Source organism: Mizuhopecten yessoensis, unplaced genomic scaffold (assembly GCF_002113885.1).
Source record: "Mizuhopecten yessoensis strain PY_sf001 unplaced genomic scaffold, ASM211388v2 scaffold716351, whole genome shotgun sequence".
Classification (NCBI taxonomy): Eukaryota; Metazoa; Mollusca; class Bivalvia; order Pectinida; family Pectinidae; genus Mizuhopecten; species Mizuhopecten yessoensis.
In genome coordinates this window covers 602192-626080 of record NW_018480073.1, presented here as the reverse complement: position 1 = coordinate 626080, position 23889 = coordinate 602192, and the positions used below count along the sequence as shown (strand labels likewise).

Genomic DNA, 23889 nt, shown 5'->3' with positions numbered 1-23889 from the left:
TGTAATGTGTGTATGTGTGAGTGCAAGTGTGTGCGACTTTTGTACGTCTTTTGTGTAATTGTACATATTGTATGTTTGATATATGTTGAGGAGAGCATCTAGTAGCCTTCGGGCTGTTTGTAATCCTCGTAAAATAAATAAAGAATTAAATTAGATACCGCAACATCCATCCCAGACCAATTTATACTCACTCCACCTGGGTTGTTGGAGTTGTATGGGCAGGAGAAAAACATTTTCTCTGAAGATCGAACCCCGCCACCTGCGTGGAAGGCCGGAGTGTTAATCATTCGACTAATCTGCCCACCTATGCTGAAGATGTGTCAGGGGACAACTCTACATTTTGATCGACCATTTACCACAAGTGCTACTACACGTAGATATACTGCTTTCTAAAATGCTAAACCTTACTCGATAACCGAGGACACTCTATTTACATCTTATCCAATTATTCGAAACCGATTGTATTGGATTCCAAAAAGTCACACAAACTCATATAATCACCGTTTTATCTCTGTGACTGCTAGTTGCAAAATCAACCCAATGTCCAAACTTTTTGAAACCACTCTTAGCACTATATTTCTTCAGGGCTTTTAAAAGTGGAATAAATGGAAAGCAGATATTGAAAACGAAATAATCCAACGACCCGTTGATCAACATCATTCCGTTACTATCACATCCTTCAGAAAATTGAGGAACTCAATTGGTCACCTATGACAACGTAGGATAGTTTTCTGATCCAAAAGACAAGCAGCGTTACAACTGAATTTGTAAATTATTTTGGAGTATTTTTTTGTGGTATAAATAAAATCGATAAAGTCGAAATAGAATATCGTAAAAAGGACTTGGTTCCTGGTCGTTGAATATTTGGTTGGGTTTTTGTTTTGTTTTTATTTAGTTGAACTTTCTATTGACAACTAATGTCATTTAAGGACGTGCCTCCATGTGTATTGTGTAAGCGTATATGTGTGTATGTGTGCCGGAGACTGGGTAAGTTGGTGTAATTGCCTCCTGGTGATAGCGCGGATCTGTTGCCGACTTTATAGTGCTATCTCACTGAAATTCTATGCCAAAGGAACCCAGCACAGCATTCCGCCCGGTCACATTATACGTCCAACGGGTGAACCAGTTGTTGTCAGTACCCTTAATGCTGAACGTTAAGCAGAAAATAACAACTACCATTTTAAGGACTTTGATGTATGTCTTGACCTGGGGATAGAAACCACTGCCTACTCACCTGGGCGAACGCTCAACATTAAAGCCAAAAGTGAGGTGTTGCCAAGCAAGACGAAAGGAAATAAAAGGCAGTTATATAAGTCATACAGAAATATAAGTCTCCCAAATATTGCAAATCTGCAGGGTTTCCCACATTAGTCGCCTCTTACGATACATACCGTGGGTAACAGCACGTGTATTCTTTTCGCGATCCCCGACCTGCAGCTTTGCGTTGTGTAATATCTTTGTTGTGGTCAGTGACAAGGTTTTTTATAAAACAGTTGGTTACAACCTCGTATACAAGCTTTACCAATATCCTGGCCGACTTCGGTTTTGCTTTCTTATGTGACTGAATTTATGAGACTTTCAAGGACAGGTAACTAACAGGTTGTCTAAACATCAGATATATGGCTGTCAGATATGAGTTTCGATCGTTTATACTCTTCTGCGCTTGCATTTTATGTGTAAATAATGTCGTTGTAAAAGTATGTTACGCAAAACATACTGTAAATATGGAAATTTTCGCGGTGTCAAAATATTCGCGTTTTTCGCGTGGGGTAAATTAGCGCGTTATTATTCATCCCCGAAATATACTTATGTAAGTATTAAGAATGTATATATAGATGTCAAAACCATTGACAACGCAAACATTTTCACACCACGATCAGTTAAATGAGCAACTATTTTAATATGCGAAAATTTTTAAAAAAAAATAGTTGGTCTTTCATTTTGAAGCTCGCTGGCAAAACACTGAAGGAACGATTGAAAATACTTGATTTGGCAATTTATCTTTTAGACTTTGGATGAAGGCAGAACTTAGATGTACCATCTTCGTTCAGAAATTAGAAATCAAGAAAACTATGAGCAGTATGATCAATTTATTGAAAAGTTGAAGGAATGATGAATTATAGATATGATGATGTCTTTGGGAGGTTGGATGAAGGCAGAATACGGATGTTGCAACTCCATTGAGAAACTAGAAAAGGAGATAGTACATTGATAACGACAGAAACCCAACCGGACATTTTATGACTGAGAAACATGGATTTAACTATTTCACGGAAACTTTTAGTAAAGACAACAAAAACATGTTATAATTTTATTGAGAAGTTTGGTGACGGCAAACCAATGATTTAACCATTTCTGAGTATCGGTGAGGGCAAAATATACAAATAAAATAAAAATACAAAGAATGGCAGAATTTTAATATGCAAACTACAGAGCAATGATAATCATTCCTATAGGTGTCCTTGTTCAGCCTCGCAGTGGGGACAGCAGTCGCCCTCTGTCCACGTGACGTCCGGACAGATAAGAGGTGGACAGGACGGAGGATTGCACCAGATCGCGTCAAACACTTTACAGCGATTCGGACAGGCTAGAGAGGATGGACAAGACACACATGTTAGAACGGACGGTACCATTTGAGTTTAAACATATTTTATTGCCAAAATTGACAACAGGATTGGGCACAAGTTATTACAACATTAGTTACGCCCTTTCCTCAAATATATACATTAGATTTACAAACAGGGCTAAAACTGGGTATCAAATAATATCTATAATAGTAGCATTACAACAACAGAAACAAAAAGAGAAAGAACAACATTGAACAGTCTCACAAATGGAGTATAGAAGTATAAAACGCCTTACGAATTAAAACCTCCCCATGGTACATGTATTCATGCATTTTTGCACGTTACGAAAAAATCATTATTTTGTTGAGATGACAGATCCGGATTACCAGATAACAATATATCTAAGGAGATTTCATTAACAAAATTTAGATTTTGAAACAATTCAAACCTCTGGTGTGTATAAACTGGACATTCAAAAAAGAAATGGCGGTACCATTACATACAGACAGGCTTTAACTAAAGGCTACAACTCTATCAGTTATATCTTGAAGAGTTAAAATAAAGGTTTTATTTGTTGTTATTTTTTAGGTTTGTGTTGTTTTTTGCTGGTTTTTCTGGGTGTTTATTTTGTTTACTTGGATCATTATCTGTTCTATTGAAACAGTGCTGTAACAAAGGGGATTACTCTGGCTTAGTGTAACTTCTTCTGTCTAGTAATGTTACTTTTAGTGTTAATACTTTATCATTTCGATGCTGTGCATTAATTATTCATTGATGACCACGTTGGTAAGGAGTAGGCTTTGCTATTTAAAGGTTATGAGTTCGACCCCTAATTTTTTCTGTTTTCTTTTTCATTTCTATTTTCATTTTAAAGCATCGTAACATATAATTTTTATTGAATACAATCAAACTTTGACGTTTCGCGGGAGCATCGGGGAAAATGCCAAACATCGAGACTTAGACTCAGTAATGTTACACTAATTCAGACCCGTCCGTATGGAATTTGAGAGGAGAATCAAACCGTCATGAGACTTCTGCAAAATCTTGTAACGTTTGCATGATGTTAATCTGTTTTAAGCTATGCAACACGTAATGCATGTCAGTAACGTTAAAAAGACAAAAAAGACAAAAAGGCACATCTTGAGTTATCGCCCCTCCACCACTGACAATGATATATCGTTCTAATACCGCTGACTTACCTGCCCTACGCCAGTTACTTATATATTCAACGAATCATTTCAAACATTACATATTTTAACCTATACAAGAAGATAACTTATATACATGTAGGCCTAGCCAGTTGATTCGTTTTAATCAAGTACCACCTGGTTGAAATGAAATGAAAAGGTAAAATTCTGGAGACAATGAGACTCGAACCAAGGCCTATATATGTGATAAAATGCAGGTAAAACGACATTTTTGTTGCGTTAGGAGATATTGTTGTTAATAGCAACACCTCAAAGGAATTATTACCTGTTTCGCAGACTTCGCAGCAAAGATCGTACGGCTGGATGACAGTGGCATTACAATAGGGAGGGGGAGGAGGCGGGGGGCAGGGAGGCGGTGGGTAACATTTCGAAGGGTCGGGCCACTCACGAGACCTCTGTGCAAGTTTGTGATCCTTTTGCGCATCGCCTGAAATGCAAGTGTGCAATTTAAGCAAATCCATCATTCGATGGTTAATCACGTAATCAGTTTTACACTTCAGCTAGGAAAATGATAACATGTTTTTTCCTACCTTGGGAAAAGGCTCACGTGCTATTATTCTTAAAATGTCACCATCGCGTCGTCACTTTATGCTTTTAGTCTTGGTCACTCGTGGCTTTGGCGTGCAAGTCATGTGCACCTGACGAAAGTGCAGTGCACTGCGTTTACAATTACAGCTTGTTTATTTAATGAAAAGGGTTGGAAAAATAATCAGTTATTCCTATGTAAGTTTAATGTAAACAGAGAAATTGCAATCCTCGGGATAAGATTTTGAAGGTTTTAAAGCACTCGGCAAAGGCTCACGCCTAAAAATGCTTACCCTGGGGTTGATATTTTTTGTTTGCATATAGGAATGACAATAAAGCAGGCATTACCTTCTGGGCAGGTTTGGCAGCACTGACCCGGAAGGGTGACGGGGTTGGCACATGGTGGCATCGGACAAGGAGGTGGGAAACAGAAGTGATGGCCGTTCACTTCGCATGGATGAGGACAGCTCGTGTTTGCCACGTTATTAACCCCTAAATAATGCATAATGTTTAAAAAGTAAGATTATCATGTTTTCTTTCCATACACAGGCAAAATTTTGATTTTACCTGACAACATCCTCGGTACTCCTGGGGTTACGCTCACTTTCGCTCTATTCACCCCTGTAATATTTCTTAGCAAAATAGAAGGCACAGATACAGCTTTTTGGTTTGTCTCGGGAAAACAAAACAAACCAGACCATTCACCAGGCTGATACATGTCTTTTGAACATTTCTAAGGAGAGACACCCGACCTAAAAGTCAGTCAATTTTTACCGTTAGGCGACCGCGAGATTCTTTTGATGTACATCAAATGCACAAGGTGTTGCACACTGGGCCGTCAGTATTGCCATGACATACCCCAGGGTCGCAGAGAGCGTAAGTGAATTAGACAAGAATTCAACCTGAACTTTTCTTGAAATTGATTTGAATTCGACCTGAAATTTACTTGAAATTGACATCCAGAAGAATCTTTCAATTCAACCCTTTCAAGTTATTTGACATCAATTTTTGACCTCATGTTGACTCTTTTTTTTTAAATTCATGTCAAATTAGCCTGAAAATTTGACTTGAAATTGACCTGAACATGACATCAAGAAATTGCCTGTGAATATAGTCACATCAAGAATGATTTTTTTCTTGCTTTACAACTGATAACGAAATGAAAAATATTATGTATTTAACAATATTTTTACAGTGTCTAATGTACTGTTAAAAATAGCATTCATTCCATTTGATAGAAATAGTCCATTTTGAAATCTATAGCTCGGCAAAAAAAAATTAAAAAAAATGAATGCATTTAACATATTTTACGTAAATCCCTATCCAACATTGCATCATATTCTATTTATAAATATAACCTGTACAGGATCACGACTGGCCTTCACCTTCACAGTGTGGACAGCAATCACCAGGGGTCAGCACCGACTTCGGACAGGGGTTACGCTCACTTTCATTCTCTACATCCCTGGGAAATGTCATAGCAAAATTAAAGGCCCAGTGTGTGCCAACTTGCGGATGAGACAAGAAAACTAGTTTGATCCTCTGAAGTATACATCAATAGAATCTCCCGGTCGCGTAACGGTAACGCTTACTCGCTTTAAAGTCGGGCATCGCTCCTCTGTAATATTCAAAAAAGGTATCAGCATAGCGATTGGTCAGGTATATTTACCTGAGACCAATCAAACAGCTATCTTCGTGCCTTCAATTATGCTATGACATATATTCTAGGGGTGTAGAGAGCGAAGGTGAGCGTAACCCCATTGTGTATCGAGGACGGTGTCTATCATATATTAATATATCCGACGACCCATTTTTCATTTCATCATTGGTTTAATTATAATCACATGGAGGTCGATGATTTATGATGCTGAATTGGTATTACTAATCTTAGAATCAGTAGGAAATATTCATTTTACAAAGTCATTTCAATTTTGAATTCCCAATGTTTGGGCCAATTTCAGATTTTCCTCCGTACAATTTCTATACGTTCGGTCTGGCATCTAATTTTTTTTTTTCATTTAGGTCCATATGTGGTATCATATAATTATTACATGTATGACTTCATATCTGCGAATATCACTAAATTAGGTCCATATAACCACATTATAACCTTAAAAAAGGTTCATAATAGATCATTATTAGCTATTGTATTGACTAAATCATGCGCTTGACTTAACCTCGCTATCAAAACGTTCATTCTCTATTAGCCAGGTGTAAGTCACAAAACTTTAAATTCCTCGGCAATATCTGGAGATGAGTTCTAACTGCCATCGAGGATTTCCGTACCGGTACTTATTTTCGAAAATAGCCGATGATCGATGCGGGGCAAATAGCAGCTTGGAAACGTTTTCTAAAAAACTTTTGATGGTATTTTGACCCATATATTTACTGATTATGTATTGCAAAAATGTCATCGAGAGGTCAGATGCCGACAAAGTCGAAATCAGGAAAATGTAACATTTTCATTGGCTTGTCACAGGGCTCAGTCATTGAACCAAAACAGCATAACTGTTTTATTTAGATTATACAAATACATTATTATGTTTATGTAAATTTAGCAAATCAATTCTTCATGAAACTTCATTTGATTAAGCCTTCATAGATTGTCTTTTCTATATTGTGTTGAAAATGAGTAAATTAAGTAAAAAAAAATAAAAAAAAATAAAAAAAATAACCCATGAATAGGCGGAATGAGATGCCGGGCCTCGCCTCGGGAATTAGACCTAGCATCAGGAGCCAGAAACTCGCTATACCCCTCAAGTCCCATCCTCGATACGCTAGGGGTTACGCTCATATCATCATCGAAATCCAGGGGTTACGCCATCCTCAATAATCCAGGGTTTACACTCACCTACGCTCTCTGCACCCCTGGAACATATCATAGTTAAATCGAATGCTCAGTGTTCGCCACCCTTGGAGATGGCACGAGAAGACTAGTTTGATCCGTTGATGTACATCAAAAGAATCTCGCGGTCGCGTAACGGTAAAACTTACTGGTTTTGATGTCGGGTGTCGCTCCTCTTTAATCTTCAAAAGACATGTATCAGCCTAGTGATTGGTCAGGTTTATTTATCTGACACCTAACAAATAGCTAATTAGCTATTTAATGTAGTAACGTGCTTTCAAATTTGCTATGACATATTCCAGGGTTGCACAGAGCGAAAGTGAGCGTAACCCCTGGATAAACAATATCGGCATGAGCATATCTATACATAAGGTGTATCCCTTTCACTACCTGTGATTGCTGTAACCCACCTGTACGATTAGGACAATGAGGACAGCACTCCCCGGGGGTGGTTACGGGGTTATCACAGGGAGGGTTGGGACACGGTATGGGGTGACAGTACGTATGTCCTCCTTGAGTGCATGGATGGGGACAATCGTCAACCCTGTTTTCTAAAAACAATAAAACATACATTTTAGCAAAAGCCAAAATTAGTCCCAAAAGACCATATTTTCAATAGAATTTAAATGTTCAAATTTTCATTTTGTTGGTCGGAATTTAAAATTAGTAAAAACAAATTGAGGAAAAGTTACTTAAGTCAAAGTTGCATTACACGACGTCAAAGGAAATTATATTTTTTTCTATACAGTAGGCGCATTAGAGAAATTTTAAAAAAACAACGTGTATTGTTTAATTATATAAAATTGAATATGTAACAGAAGAATTAAAATATTTGTTACCTTTTCGCTTATTTATAAACCAACTTTTTTAACTATTGTTTTGATTCTTTAGAGCAAGATATTTTGAAATTATTCATTCTTCATTAGCCAAAAGCCCTTGGTAATAGAACGACAAGTGCCGTAGCTTACCGCAGTGTGGGCAGCACTCCCCGGGGGTGGTTACGGGGTTATCACAGGGTGGGAGGGGACATGGTATGGGGTGACAGTACGCTTGTCCTCCCTGTGTGCACGGGTTCGGACAATCGGGATCGTCTCGTTTGCCTACTATAACGTTTTCTGCAAAACAAAAACTAACTCACATGATAGGAAATCATATTTTCCTTACGACACAAGTTGTAACGATTGCTACAAGCAAACGGTAAATTCTTCAACATCAATGATACGTCTAGGACATAGAAAATTCCGCATGAATGCCGCCTTTTTTTTAGTTTCATGCAATCTGACACATTCTGGGAAAAAAACACACAAATTTGTTTATTTTTTAAATTATGATCACCTAATGTCGCTTATTTAGAAACAGACTCAATATCCTGAATACATATTCATTAGTTTTAATCTTTCATCAGTTCGGTCATTTGTTCCGTGTAACGAAAGAAATTTCAAAATAACGTCTGTCAAATGTAAAACAGATCGTGCCATAGCTTACCGCAGTGTGGGCAGCACTCCCCGGGGGTGGTTACGGGGTTATCACAGGGTTGGTGGGGACATGGTATGGGGTGACAGTACGCTTGTCCTCCCTGTGTGCACGGGTTCGGACAATCGGGATCGTCTCGTTTGCCGACTATAACGTTTCCTGAAAACAACATCTCACAGAATACTATCTTTGCTAGACGATAGAAGTTGTTTCAGTTGATACTGAAAAAAATGGCAACCACGTTCATTAAAAAGACAGGAAACAGAATATTTCGTATGACGTCCCATTTTTTCTTACTTTCATGCACAGTGAAAACAAGCCAAATGTGATTCGTTTTTAATAACAATCACTCCCAAGCTTATATATTATTTCTCTTGAAACACTTCGGTTTTTTTCCGACCCAGCATTCTGAAAAAATACTATTCCATCCTTTAGGTTTAATTTTTCATCGTTACGGCTCATTTAAGGAAGAGACGGACAGGTATCACATGACCAAACACTCAATACACTGTATTGATATATAAATTCGGACATTTTTCATGAAATCTGCTTAAAAGGGTGTATGACAGGGTGTCGCTCTAGCCCCCCTACATTGTAACTTTTTGTTTTCCCTGGAAACATATCTTTATTTTCTTATGATTTGAAGCATGGATATAAGTTATTTTATATACCAATTTAAAAAAGAATTCGTTGACACAATTATTTTCTTTTCAACTTTACAATCGAAATTTTACCTAAGCAAGTTGCAGACATATTGCAAAAAAGGGTAGCCATTTAAAAAAAAAAAAAAAAAAAATGTATGTTTAAAATATTTCAAAATATTCATTTATTAGAATTGATCTCAGATAAATTAAAAAAAAATATATGCCTTTTTTGGCGGGTACTTCATGACTAAGAAAGAGCAAAAAAATGACATTTTTCCGACTTCAAAGGGGGGTTACTCTTTCAAATAATATTTCTAAAAATAGCCAGGAAACCTATTCTCATATTTTGATATTATGTAAGGTAGACCCCCAAAGAACAATATATGCGAAATTAAAAAAATATATTGACAAAATTTGTTTTGCCTCTAGGGTCCTCCTCTACCTTAATACATACTTGGAGGGGGGGTTGATGAGACGTGGCTTCCGGTAAGATCGAATTTGTTTTCAGGCCCGATCGAACCGCACATTTTCCCAATATTTTACCATACAAAGGATCCCGACGCGTGAACCGATAAAACTGTTCATTATTTGCGTAAAATAGACTCTTTATATAACCTGCAAAACGTAAAAATCCGCTTGGATAACGGGTTACAGAAAATCCTCAAAATTTGATAATCTCCCGCCATCACTGGCCAATGAAAAATCCAGAGAGACCCGAATACAAACAACGCACCTATAGTGCAGAGGATACCAGGTTATAGCGACTTCCTGCCTAATGTCAACAATGCGGGAATACATCTTTCTTGTTTGATCCATCATTACCATTACCTACTGCTCCAACCAATTGTTTAAACTACCGAGACAGACTATATTGGATGCTGAAAGCCTGCTGTTGGATCATTCACAAGCATGCTACATTAACGGCAAGCACAATCACTCCCATTTCCTTGAGCATGAGGTGAGTAACGTTCCATCAAACGAACTTAGCATCTGTGTATTGTTATCATGTAAGAGAAAGCACCAAGACAACAGACTTAAAGCATGCATATGGACACTGTTAATATTATGTGGAGACCTAGACACCAACCCAGGTCCACCCAAACATCCGTGTGGTATTTGTAAGAGAACAGTAGCGGTCAACCACAGATCAGTAAGATGAGACAGTTGTGACCAGTGGGTGCACATCAGATGTGGCGACATCACCCCTTCAGAATATGGTCGACTTCAATCCATCACCCAGTTCACATGGTCATGTCCCCCGTGTGGATCAGTCAACCTCAGCAGCACATCATCTGAATCGGAGATGGAGTCTAACAATAGTTTTAATAACCTTACCGATAATGACACCAGTATAAGTGATGAGGAGGTATTTGACGATCCAACAATACCAGTAGTAAGCCACACACACAAACGCCACAAAGAGCGGTCCAATGCAACTAAACTGCTGGTAGTAAACTGTTACAGCCTTGTGAGCAAACACAAGCAAGCACTGTTTGAACAAATCCTTGAGGAACATAAGCAAGATGTTATATGTGGCTATGAATCCAAGCTGGACCCTACCTACAGCAGTGAGGAAATTTTCCCGACAGACAACTGGGAGGTCTACAGAAAGGACAACAAGAAGGGAGAATGGGGAGTCTTTGTGGCGGTATTCCATGATCTGGTCACCACACCAGAAGTGGACCTTGACACCAACTGTGAAGTGACATGGGTACGACTACAATTATGGAATCAACAACCCCTGTACATTGGCTCTTTTTATCGCCGTCCATCACACGACGACCCCATACCACTTCAAGAACTAGACGCATCGCTATCGAGGCTGACAAATAGGCAATCGCTACCAAACATCATAGTTGCTGGAGACTTCAACCTTCCGGACGTTAATGTGACAGACACCAGCATACGTAAAAGACCACAGTACTCCAATGCACTCAACAAACAGGCCACATAACTCGTAAACAACAACTGCCTTCACCAGATGTGTAATACACCTACCAGAAACAACAACATACTAGATCTTATTCTCATAACAAACCCAGATCTACTGGGCGAAGTTGAAGTACACCCCGGAATTAGTGACCATGACATCATCATTGCCGAACTCAACACCAACGCCCAAGGACAGCGAAGACCAGAGAGAAAGGTGTACAGGAAAGCTAACATGGACGGAATAAGAGAGGACATGAACCTTTACACCAACAACCTATTACAAAGCGATAACACCAGGAAAAACACTGAAGAACTCTGTCAGACTTCAAAACAGCCCTTATCACCTCCACGGCAAAACACATCCCAATGAAGAGGATAACATCTAGATGGAACTTACCATGGATCAAGCCAGAGAGCTATGTCGCCAGAAGAAGAGAAGATACACACGGGCAAAGAAAACCAAGAAGCCAGGGGACTGGATAAAATTTAAAGAGATGGAGAAGACCGTGAAAAGGGAGTTGGAGAGAGCCCACAGTGAATACACCAACAAATTCCTGAACACCAGCGCCTCAGAAAATCCCACGAAGTTCTACTCGTACATCCGGAGTAAGAGAAGCAACAGAAGTAGGATACCATCCCTGAAAGAGAACGGGGGACGTTTATCAACACCCAAGCAGAAGGCATCAGCTCTAAATAGCCACTACCAATCAGTGTTCACCAGCGAACCCCTGGGAGATGTACCACGCGAGGAAGGAGCACCCTACGGACCAATGGACAGGATTTACTTCAGAGCTGAAGGAATAGAAAAACTTCTCAAGAACCTGGATACGAGCAAAGCGAGCGGCCCTGATTGCATCCCTACAATAGTGCTAAAGGAAGCAGCTAGAGAAATTTCACCATCGCTTTCTCTCATATTTCAACACTCGTACGACACTGGAAATGTACCGAACGACTGGAGGAATGCCAACATCACCGCGATCTTTAAGAAAAGAAGCAAGACTGACCCGAGCAACCACAGACCAGTGTCTCCTACCAGCGTGATATGCAAGATGATCCGGCACATCATATACCAGCGAGTAATGAACCAACTGAACCAAAACAACATCCTGGTCAAGCATCAGCACGGCTTCCGGAAAGGTCACTCTTGTGAGACGCAGCTACTCCAAACAGTGGATGAGATCTCGAGAGCCATGGACAACAGGAAGCAGGTCGACGTTATGATTCTGGATTTCTCTAAAGCGTTCGACACCGTACCACATAGACGACTATTGGAGAAGTTGTCCCACTATGTGATACAGCAGGAAACCCATGGATGGATACAACACTGACTTACTAAGAGATCGCAGAGAGTTGTACTCGATGGAGAATCGTCAGCTGAAGTCCCAGTAGAGTCAGGGGTTCCCCAAGGGACAGTCCTGGGTCCCCTGATGTTCCTTCTTTACGTCAACGATATCGGCGCAGGAATCACCTCTGCTGTCAAGCTATTCGCAGATGATTGCCTCCTATTCAGGATCATTGACTCCGTCGCAGACACCCACCAGCTACAGGATGACTTAGCCAAAATGGCCAGCTGGTCGAACAAGTGACTGATGAAATTCAACGCCAAGAAGTGTTACACGATGAGGATGAAGAGATCCCGAACCAACATAACAACAGGAGCCGACTATTACATCAATGGTAGTACACTCCAAGTAGTAGAGCACAACCCATACCTTGGAGTGGAAATAGCCAACAACCTGGACTGGAAGCAACATATCAACCAGATTACCACAAAGGCCAACGGATTACTATCATTCCTGAGGCGCCACCTTGGAAAATGCAAACAGGAAGTGAGAGAGAAGGCCTACCTGACCCTAATCCGACCAAACCTTGAATATGGGGCTTCAGTCTGGGATCCACATAAGAAATACCAACAGAAATCAATAGAAAGAGTCCAGCGGCGAACAGGTCGATTCACAACCGGCGATTACTCGCGTTACGGTAGTGTAACCGGGATGTTGAGCGAGCTACACTGGCCACCCCTACAGCAGAGACGGAAGGAAAGTCGACTAACCAACCTATACAAAGGCATCCACAACACCAACGCACTGATCATACCACCATATATCAGTATTAACGCCAGAAGTGGAAGGAGACAACATAACCACGGCTATATCAACATACGATACAACACCGACACCTACAAATACAGCAGCTTTCCAAACACCATCATGGAATGGAATGGACTACCATCAGAGGTCGAGCAGCTGACTGTGGAGGCATTCAAGACCTCGCTCCACAGTCTTCTTGCAGAGTGAATGTGGGTCCTGTAAATAGTTTTAACTTTTTAACCTGTTTTTAACGAGCTTATGTGGAAGCCACGCCACACAAGTCTACCTGCAAGTTGATGCTGTTTGACGGCCCTTTGCCTATCGCCGTAAATGTAAATGTAAATAAATGCTAATGAAGATTCAAAATATCGCCCTCAATTGTAACACAAAACTTGCCCCCACTTACCACAAAGAGGACAGCACTCCCCGGGGAAGGTGACGGTGTGATGACAAGTAAGAACGGGGCACGATATGGGGTGACAGTATTGGTGTCCTCCCTGTGAGCAAGAATTCGGACAGTGGCCTGTACTTTTTTCTGTATACAATAAAACATACATTTTAGCAGAGGCCGAACTCCGTCCCAAAATTTGACCAGCCTCAACTGGTATATCACTTAATATAACATGACCTTAAGAATTCCTCATATTTTGTTTTGCTGATTTGAACTAAAATCACTTATGATCTAATATAAGATTCCAGGAAAATTATTTTTGATTTTTCCTAATAAAAGCTCATTTTGAAAGAGATAAATCTTTTTTTTTCAACCGTGTCAGAAATTAAACATGCAATAGAACTAAGAAACTCAACTTTCTAATCATAAAATTACTTAGTTTTACAATTTTTAAATTAATATAATAATTTTTAATTCAAATTCAAATTTAACATTTTATTTGCACATTTGTAACTACAAAGTAGTTTGAAGGCAAACTAGAAAAACACAGTGAAATACATACATAGACATGTACATGTAGAAAAGTTGCAAAGTGATTGCTTATATTTCTAATATACATTAACATGAACAAAATTAACACAGCTTCAAATAGAAAACTTAATTTAAACATTTTTACTTGCAAAGTCCATACCTTATACTGTCACACTTCTATACTGTTCCTATGTCAGTTAAAAGCAAAGAACAGAAAATTCCATCCAATCTTTTTATTCTTACCTTCATGGCGTTTGGAATCGAGCCAAGCTGTTATCAGCTTACCACAATGTGCACAGCAGTCCCCTGGGGTGAGGACAGGGTGAAAACAAGGCACGCTCGGACATGTTATGGGATGACAGAGCTTTTGTCCTTCGTGTGTACATGAATCAGTACAGTCGTCATCATTTTGTTCTAAATACAATTAAAAAAGACAAATTTTAATAGAGGCCGGAATCAATCACAAAAAGGCTGCATTGCCAACTCCCCCGTGGACTATTGGTGAAAAACCTGTTGGCATATGGGCAGATAGAATTTTTTTTTTAATATGGTTGCAGTTATTTTAGCAATAAACTTCAGCGGATAAGTGTGGGGCCGAATCCCAGTGACTTTGAGCTGCTTTCAAAAGGAGTATCTCAGGGATCCATAATTGGCCCTCTGTTCTTTTTAACACGACGTTATGCCATAGTCTTACCTGTGATGTTGGGGCAGTGAGGGCAACATTCTCCTGGTGTGGTAACTGGGTTCGAACAGGGCGGAGGGGCACATGGAAACTGGAAGCAGTGTTTGATCCCTTCATGGGTGCACGGATTGGGGCATTCCTTTGAGCCGACCACGGGGACGTTGACCCCACAGGACCCCGCGTACACCGTGAACAACAGAAACACTCCAGACAAAATGTATGTCATTATTGCGTTATCTACCGCTTATATCCAGTTATATTGAACGTGCGAATTGTACCGTATTTCACCGTCTCTGTGCACTCAGCAAAAAGAAAGCTTTCAGACTTGCTTTTAAATGTTCAATATATACCGGACTAATATATGCTAATTGTATTAATTGTATATCTATGTACTGTAAAGCGCTTTAGAGTGGTTTATGCTAGCTAGATAGGGCGCTATATCAAATGTTGTATATTTATTTATTTATGCATATTGATATCAGTAAATAAATAAAATCGCCCTTTACAATGTTCAGTGTTCATGTTCAATGTTCAATTCATTTCATAAACTTATAGGTACACAATATTAATACAATTACACGCTTGCCAGGGCGGCAGTTTCCATATGTAAACAAAAATAGAAAAATTAATAAAAATATTGATTTTTTCGAAATCTTGTGTTACTCAGATCAAGAATTAGTAAAAGAAGTTTTATCCAAATTTTTCAGAATATGAATAAAATATTGCGGCCACTTCCTAAAAAGTGAGCCAATTTATCGCCACTCACAAATGTTTGGGTGTTATTTTGTTGGAGAATTGATGAGACATTAAGCAAACAGAGCTTCACAGCATGGAGATAGTTATAATCACTTGACAGATACATGGATAATTCTATAGAAGGTATTGGGAGGAGGTCAAGAGACAGCACATGAACATTTAAAATCATCAGCACAGTATTTAGGTTTTGCAGAAACTTTCCAAATTTGCATAAATCAGATGTACTGCAAGAGTTCACGAGACGGATTAATTTTAACATGCTAGTTATTTTATTAATAATATTTTTTCAGGTAAAAGATGGACATCTGAGTACAAAATGGTAAAGGTTTTCTAATAATTCCGAATTTCCCAAATAACGAGTAGCTTACCATTCTATCATTAACATTTTAAAAATTTACAAGATATTAATGACGCTACAATCTGTCAGAACGAAATCAATGTAACAGAAAACAATAGATAGTTACTTATCATACCGCGCTTTATTTCAAGTAACAGACAGTTTATTAGGAAGGAGCCGGTAAGAATCCGTGTAAGCCTTATCAGTCTTGTGTCCCAACACAGTTTTAAAGGTCTACACTCAGATCACAGAGACAAGACTCAATACAAAGTGTAAGGTTACTAAATGGTTCATACTAGCACAGGCACTTGAGTCTAGCCATCACGAACATTCTTTTTTTTTTCTGTCGAAAATGAGCATTTATTCTAAATGCCAGAAATCGAACATATGTATATATTTTTGTGTTGATTTTTATAATAAGGTGTATCAAGAACGTCGAAAATGAGCATTTATTCTAAATGCCTGATATCGAACATATATATGCATCTTTGTGTTGATTTTTATAATAATGTGTACAAAGAACCAAAAAAGATGGGGCTTGCTTCAAAATAAACGCCATTTGTAATTAAAAGATGTACAACAAATGAAACAAAATTTAAAACAAAGATGTGCAACAATTACATTTTTACTCGATAGTACATAAAGGTGGATACAAATTAGGGGAGGAGGGGGGTAACTGATTTTTTAAGGAGATTTTTCAAACTGTCATCATGGAAAAAAAATCTGCACAGGTCACGTGACTTTAGTACACCAAAACATCACGTGACTACTTATATAGGGATGGACTGGTTGAAAAAACGGAAAGTTATCTTCCATCCGGAACCAACAAAATATAACAAATAAAAATTCATCTACTAACCGGATAATATAAATTACTTTATGCATTGCATAAATACAAATAGTTCTACCACCCTCTGTCACTGTATCATATCATCCGTATTTTATTCATTTACTCTTTTCTCTATCCCTTCCCTCCTACCCCTGTCTAAATTCACTCAAAACACTCTTTGTAAATCCAACCTTCACCCAACGTTCTATAGCCCAATGTTTTTGATAATTCAACCAAAAAGCCCTTTATCAATATCACCGGTATAAACATTATCCCATCAATCACATATTGACTAATAGAATCTTCCCCTACCTTGAGGGCGTGACAGAGAAATCTCCAACCCGAGGGGTGATGATTTTGGGTTGTCAAACCCAAGGCTCTACTGAGAGAGAGGTGAGACATACTATGATCTACAAAAAGGAAAATGTATACTTTTGGTCAAAATTGCAGCGAGTTTTACAAATACTTCTTTTGACAATGTATCTTTGGAAAAAATATCAACCGTCGTCTTGATTAAAGCGTCCATTGTAGCTCCTCTTTGAATGATAGTTATTACTTCTATAGACTGCTACGAAGACATATTTTGTCATAACGCTGTTTTGTTGTTGTTGTTGTTGTTATCACATATTCGTTTTATAAAATATATAGCATTGAATTTCTTACAAAAAAAATCCACTTCAACCGGCGCAATCAGAATAGAGTAGGAATGTGTAGCGTGCTTTTTACGTCACATTCTAATGACGTCACGTTTGGCGACAATACAGAGTGCCATTTTTAATTTTTTGATCTTTTTTTTTGTAAATCTTGCCGTTTTCTCCTATTATCTGGTACGGTTTCGAGACAAAATTAATATTAATTGTGAAGTTTGGTAAAACCTTAAAAACTAAAAAAAACAATATCATGTATCCTACAAAGGTAGACAACATATACAAAGTCGGGGTTTACTAAAATGAGTTCTCAGAATACGAGAGTGCCCACTCCCGTACCCTCGCTAGGCGCCTCGGACGTTCAACCCTCTATACGCAGGCAATGCGCACAATGATTTGCTACGACACTAGCAGATGTATACAATGTTAGTACAGGTACGTAACGCGTTTTACATCCTGACCGGTCATCAAACACGTGTATTGGTATACGTCTTGGTGATGTCAACAGTCCTTCTCTTGGTATACGTCAAAGTGATGTCAACGGTCCTTCTCTTGGTATACGTCAAGGTGATGTCAATGGTCCTTCTCTTGGTATACGTCAAGGTGATGTCAACGGTCCATCTCTTGGAATACGTCAAGGTGATGTCAACAGTCCTTCTCTTGGTATACGTCAAGGTGATGTCAACGGTCCTTCTCTTGGTAAACGTCAAGGTGATGTCAACGGTCCTTCTCCTGGTATACGTCAAGGTGATGTCAACGGTCCTTCTCTTGGTAAACGTCAAGGTGATGTCAACGGTCCTTCTCTTGGTATACGTCAAGGTGATGTCAACGGTCCTTCTCCTGGTATACGTCAAGGTAATGTCAACGGTCCTTCTCTTGGTATACGTCAAGGTGATGTCAACGGTCCTTCTCTTGGTATACGTCAAGGTGATATCAACGGTCCTTCTCTTGGTATACGTCAGGGTGATGTCAACGGTCCTTCTCTTGGTAACGTCAAGGTGATGTCAACGGTCCTTCTCTTGGTATACGTCAAGGTGATGTCAACGATCCTTCTCTTGGTATACGTCAAGGTGATGTCAACGGTCCTTCTCTTGGTATACGTCAGGGTGATGTCAACGGTCCTTCTCTTGGTATACGTCATGGTGATGTCAACGATCCTTCTCCTGGTATACGTCAAGGTGATTCCAACGGTCCTTCTCCTGGTATACGTCTCGGTGATAATAATAATAATAATAATAATAATAATATACAGCATTTATATAGCGCCCTATATAATTTGTAAAATTACTCTAAGGCGCTTTACAACATATGGATAATAGTAATAGTTATAATTGTGAAAACAAACAACAAAGGCTTGCAATCACTTTCATACATTTAACAAGCAATGTGAACATAATTGAACAAATAAAAGGGTGGTATTTACATGCAATCTTTGCAAAGATTCTAAAATGCAGACGTGAAGAGGTGAGTTTTTATGTCCCTCTTGAACTTGGCCAGGGTATTCGACTTCCTAATAGCAGATGGTAAGCTATTCCACAACGTAGCCGAAACCCTCCCAAAGCATCTGTTTCCGTAGGTCACAGTACGAGATTTTGGGACACACAACAAAGATTCTGACTCCGACCGCAGTGATCTTGACGGCTGATACAGGGTAACAAGTTCCTGTAGGTACTGAGGAGCTGTTCCATTCAGTGCCTTGTATGTGTATACCAGAATTTTGTACTGCGACCTGTATCGTACAGGTAACCAGTGCAACGAATAAAGCGCAGGTGTGATGTGCTCTCTCTTTCGAGTACGAGTAACTAGCCGTGCTGCAGTGTTCTGAACCCTCTGCAGACGACTAGTTAGTTTGTCAGATATACCACAGAGCAGGGCGTTACCATAATCCAACCGAGAGGTAACAAGTGAATGCACCAAAATCTTGCATGCATCTGCAGTTAGAAACTGCCGAATACAGCCGATGTTCCTGATCTGGTAGTAACAGGATTTGGCAATAGCGTTCACTTGTTTCTCCATGTTCAGAGAACTGTCAAAGTATACCCCTAGGTTTTTAACAGCTGGAACAGTCTCAATAGTTCTGGCACCAACCTTGAGCTGGAGAGCCATTGTTTGCTGACACTTTGGGGAAAAGACGATTAGTTCCGTCTTTTCCTGATTAAGTTTAAGCATGTTGGCGTTCATCCAGATACTGATATCTGTCAGACAAGCTTTCAGACTTTCTGAGACTGTATTCCAACTGTCCTGTGGTTTTATGACCATGTAAATGTGTGTGTCATCAGCATAGCAATGATAGCGAAGGCTGTGGCGACGACAAATCTCTCCAATCGGTTTGGAGTACATACAATATTTTCGTGGTCCTAACACCGAATCTTGAGGAACCCCAAAATCTAGTACTTTGTCATGTGAGGTGGTAGATCCGATGGCAACACATTGTCGTCGTTCACTCAGGTATGACTGTATCCAGCATAGTGCGGTATCAGTCACTCCATAAGAGTATTCCAGACGTTTATAAGGTATGTCATGGTCGATGACGTCAAATGCAGCTGAAAAGTCCAGCATGACAAGCACCGCTCTGCACTTGTTATCCAATGCAGAAGCTATATCACTATGTACACGTAGGAGGGCCGTCTCAGTAGAGTGTACCCTGCGGTAGGCCGATTGCATGTTGTCATGGAGACTGTTTGCATGTAGATGAACCTCTAAACGCCGGGACACAACCTTCTCCAAGATCTTCGACAGAAAAGGCAGATTTGAAACTGGGCGGTAGTTTTTCAACTCCTCCTTGTCCATTCCATGCTTTTTTAACAATGGTCTGACATGTGACTTCTTGAAACATAATGGAACCTTTGACTCAACCAATGATTTATTCATGATTGCGGTAATCAAAGGAAGCAGTGCTTCAAGACATTGCTTTTATTGGTCTGTAGGCAGTGGATCTAGCTCACAGGACTTCGATTGCGAGGTCATGATAATGTTGCGCAACTCGTCCTGAGTTGTTGGTGAGAGCTTTGTCAATGGTTCCCCATCAAATGCAATGTCAGCAGTCATGGCAGAGATGTCAATGTCAGCAAAGGTGTCAACGGTCCTTCTCTATGTCCGATTTTGCTCAAACTAAGTAAGCGTATTTTGGCATTGCAAAGATCTTTCCAATGAATTATTTGCGACTACATGAGCTGTTTAATAGAAAAAAAATTACGGTGCCCATTACAATTACAAGTTGACATTATATCCATAAATATTATCCCTACAACGTCCTAAGAAACAACTAATGTGGGAATTCCCTGCAGAATTGGGGATTTGCTTTTATGTCCTGAGGGGGCCGCGGTGTATCTGACAGTATTCTACCACTAGCCACCCGCTACTGGGTCGCGGGTTCCAGATCTACGTGCGGCAGTCGCCAGGTACTGGTCGTAGGTCGGTTGTTTTTCTCGGGGAAATCCGGCTTTCCTCCACCACCATTTTAAACATGGCACGTCCTTAAATTACCATAGCTGTTAAAAGGATGTAAAACACAAACAAACCAAATTGATGCCCCTCTACTTGGGGAACAAAAATATTCTTCTGCACCCATTGCATTAATTGGTATCTTAATATATTTCCTAGGGCCTTGCTTGGCAACACCTGGCTTTTGGTATTAATGTTGAACGTTTGCCAAGGTGAGAAAGGCAAAAACCACAATTTAAACACATTTGAACATGAAACACCCTTTAACTTAAATTACCATCTATCACATTTTGCTATTTTTACGCATAAAATAATATTCTCAAAAAATATCATCTTTTCGCTAAAATGTTTTACTCCGTTATCGTTTTCTTTTGTTTGTGCTTTTTTTTGTAATATGAACAGGCAAAGCAGGATGTCTAAATTGATTAACATATTTGTTTTCATTTTCCATGACAAGATGGCAGTTCTTTTTATAAAAAAAAAGTGATTTTATCTTTTTTTTTTTAATCGGCAGTTTAGTACTATTTTTCTTGTTTATTCCCGTCAATTAAAATGGAAAAGGTCTGGGGGTTTTTTTGTTATTTTTTGAAACATGTGATCCCTGCAAATGATTTGGCTACGTAACGTTTTTAATATTAAACTTGTATGTGTTTTTCAACTAAATAAACTTTACGTCCATTGAGATACATGTAGGCGTTGTTTATCGTGACAGGATCTATATATATACATTCTATATAGTATTATCGTGTGAGTTCCTACATTTGACCTTGTGCTAAATACTGGACACTTCCGTCGACTAGGTAACTCAATCGGTTAAAGAGATAGTTTACTTAACCTTAAGGCCCTATGTATTGGAAAAGGGGAAAAAAAGAGAGAAAAAAAGAGTTTTCTAGCCTGAAGTTCAGGGTTCGAATCCGGTTCGAGCCCCACATTATGTTTTTTATCAGAGCACTGTTGTTGATTGTATTTTGCTTACTTCATTTTAATTATTTTTAAAAGAAATTAGATTATTTATCAAAGCAATAGTCATGGTACTGAACATTTTCAATGCAAATTATTTGTTTTATAATTTCCCTATCTATATTTTATTAAAGAAATTGTGGTTCCCGAACGGGGTCACTGGATACACCTATATGGGATAGAGTTATCCCTTGTGGGTGTTCCACATGGGACACGTGTGTCTTGTATTCGCATAGGTTGGAGAAAACATATATCTTAATTGTGCTTCGTATGCCTTAATAGACTGGGATTCAACTTTAGGTTTGTTAAGTAAGACCATGCTTATATTTATGTATTTTATGCAAAAATTGGCATTGACACTGTTGGTAAAATTAATTGTATCGTGTATTGTATTTGCTCGGTTCTATAAATATCTCTCCGAAGTTTTCTCGGTACGTTTCAACTCATTCAGAAGTTTTGGCTGTTGTGTCGGGTTTATTTAAGTGTCTGCTGTTTTGTTGTCAGCTCCCGTAATATTCCTGTGATTAAAATACGTTTACAAAGCGAGACCACATCCGGTGTCCTGTACAGAGGATAATTACACTCGGACGACACGAACTGTAAACAAGAATTAATCGAACCTAGGAAATTGCATTCTCTACCAGGCGAATTTTTACGATTTGATGTCGCTCTAAACTCGTTGTAGTATCTTTGGTGTTTTTACTTAAGGATCCCTGTCCCACTGTTTTTACTTAAGGATCCCTGTCCCACTGTTTTTTTCCTATGCACAGTAACCTCTCAATAACCGTTTGGTTTGAATATAACTGTTGCACAGTAACGCCAAGACACTTCCGCTCAGTTATTATTGCATTGCTTCCACAGTAGTATTTTGTTTATTGTTAATATGAATTTTCACTAAAGTCCCGCGATAATGGTTTTCTTTTCAGAAATGATTTAACAAAGCTAATGTATTGACATACCAGAAAAACGGTTTCTGAAACTCAGCCTTAGTTAGCAGTGGAACCTCGTTAGTCTGGTAAAAATGGTTAACAGTGTAACGTCATTAGTCTGGAAAAAATGGTTAACAGTGTAACCTCGTTAGTCTGGTAAAAATGGTTAACAGTGTAACCTTGTTAGTCTGGGAAAAGTGCTTAACAGTGTAACCTCGTTAGTCTGGAAAAAATGGTTGACAGTGGAACCTCGTTAGTCTGGAAAAAATGGTTTACAGTGTAACCTCGTTAGTCTGGAAAAAATGGTTAACAGTGTAACCTCGATAGTCTGGAAAAAAAATGGTTAACAGTGCAACCTCGTTAGTCTGGAAAAAATGATTAACAGTGTAACCTCGTTAGTCTGGAAAAAATGGTTAACAGTGTAACCTCGTTAGTCTGGAAAAAATAGTTAACAGTGTAACCTCGTTAGTCTGGAAAAAATGGTTGACAGTGGATAACGAGAGTCTGGACAAATTGGTTCACAGTGGATTATGTTAGTCTAGACAAATTGGTTAACACTGGAACCTCGTTAGTCTGGACAAATTGGTTAACAGTGGAACCTCATTAGTATGGACAAATTGTTAACAGAGGACCCTCGTTAGTCTGGACAAATTGTTAACAGTGGATCCTCGTTAGTCTGGACAAAGTGGTAAACAGTTGAACCTCGTTAGTCTGGACAAATTGGTTAACAGTGGATCCTCGTTAGTCTGGACAAAGTGGTTAACAGTGGAACCTCGTTAGTCTGGACAAAGTGGTTAACAGTGGAACCTCATTAGTCTGGACAAATTGTTAATTGTGGATCCTTGTTAGTCTGGACAAATTGTTAACAGTGGATCCTCGTTAGTCTTGACAATTTGTTAACAGAGGACCCTCGTTAGTCTGGAAAAATTGTTAACACTGGATCCTCGTTAGTCTGGACAAAGTGGTTAACAGTGGAACCTCGTTAGTATGGACAAATTGTTAACAGAGGACCCTCGTTAGTCTGGACAAATTGGTTAACAGTGGATCATCGTTAGTCTGGACAAAATGGTTAACAGTGCAACCTCGTTAGTCTGGAAAA

The 23889-nt window shown here is 39.1% G+C and overlaps 1 protein-coding gene across 3 annotated transcripts; it reads right to left on the bottom strand.

Moving 5' to 3' along the window:
* Nucleotides 1-2410: 2410 nt before the first annotated feature.
* LOC110443539 (kielin/chordin-like protein) lies at nucleotides 2411-15147 on the bottom strand. Of its 3 annotated transcripts, none has more exons than XM_021487806.1 (9): nucleotides 14901-15147; nucleotides 14450-14620; nucleotides 13691-13819; nucleotides 8631-8777; nucleotides 8114-8260; nucleotides 7556-7696; nucleotides 4649-4792; nucleotides 4041-4202; nucleotides 2411-2587 (listed from the first exon to the last, which is right to left on the bottom strand). In XM_021487806.1, exons 1-9 carry the CDS (start codon nucleotides 15112-15114, stop codon nucleotides 2451-2453), a joined length of 1392 nt encoding a protein of 463 aa, XP_021343481.1. In that variant the 5' UTR covers nucleotides 15115-15147; the 3' UTR covers nucleotides 2411-2450. The 3 variants fall into 3 exon arrangements, with proteins under 3 accessions (XP_021343481.1, XP_021343483.1, XP_021343484.1); XM_021487808.1 differs by having other exon boundaries at nucleotides 14492-14620; XM_021487809.1 differs by lacking the exon at nucleotides 8114-8260.
* Nucleotides 15148-23889: the final 8742 nt, after the last annotated feature.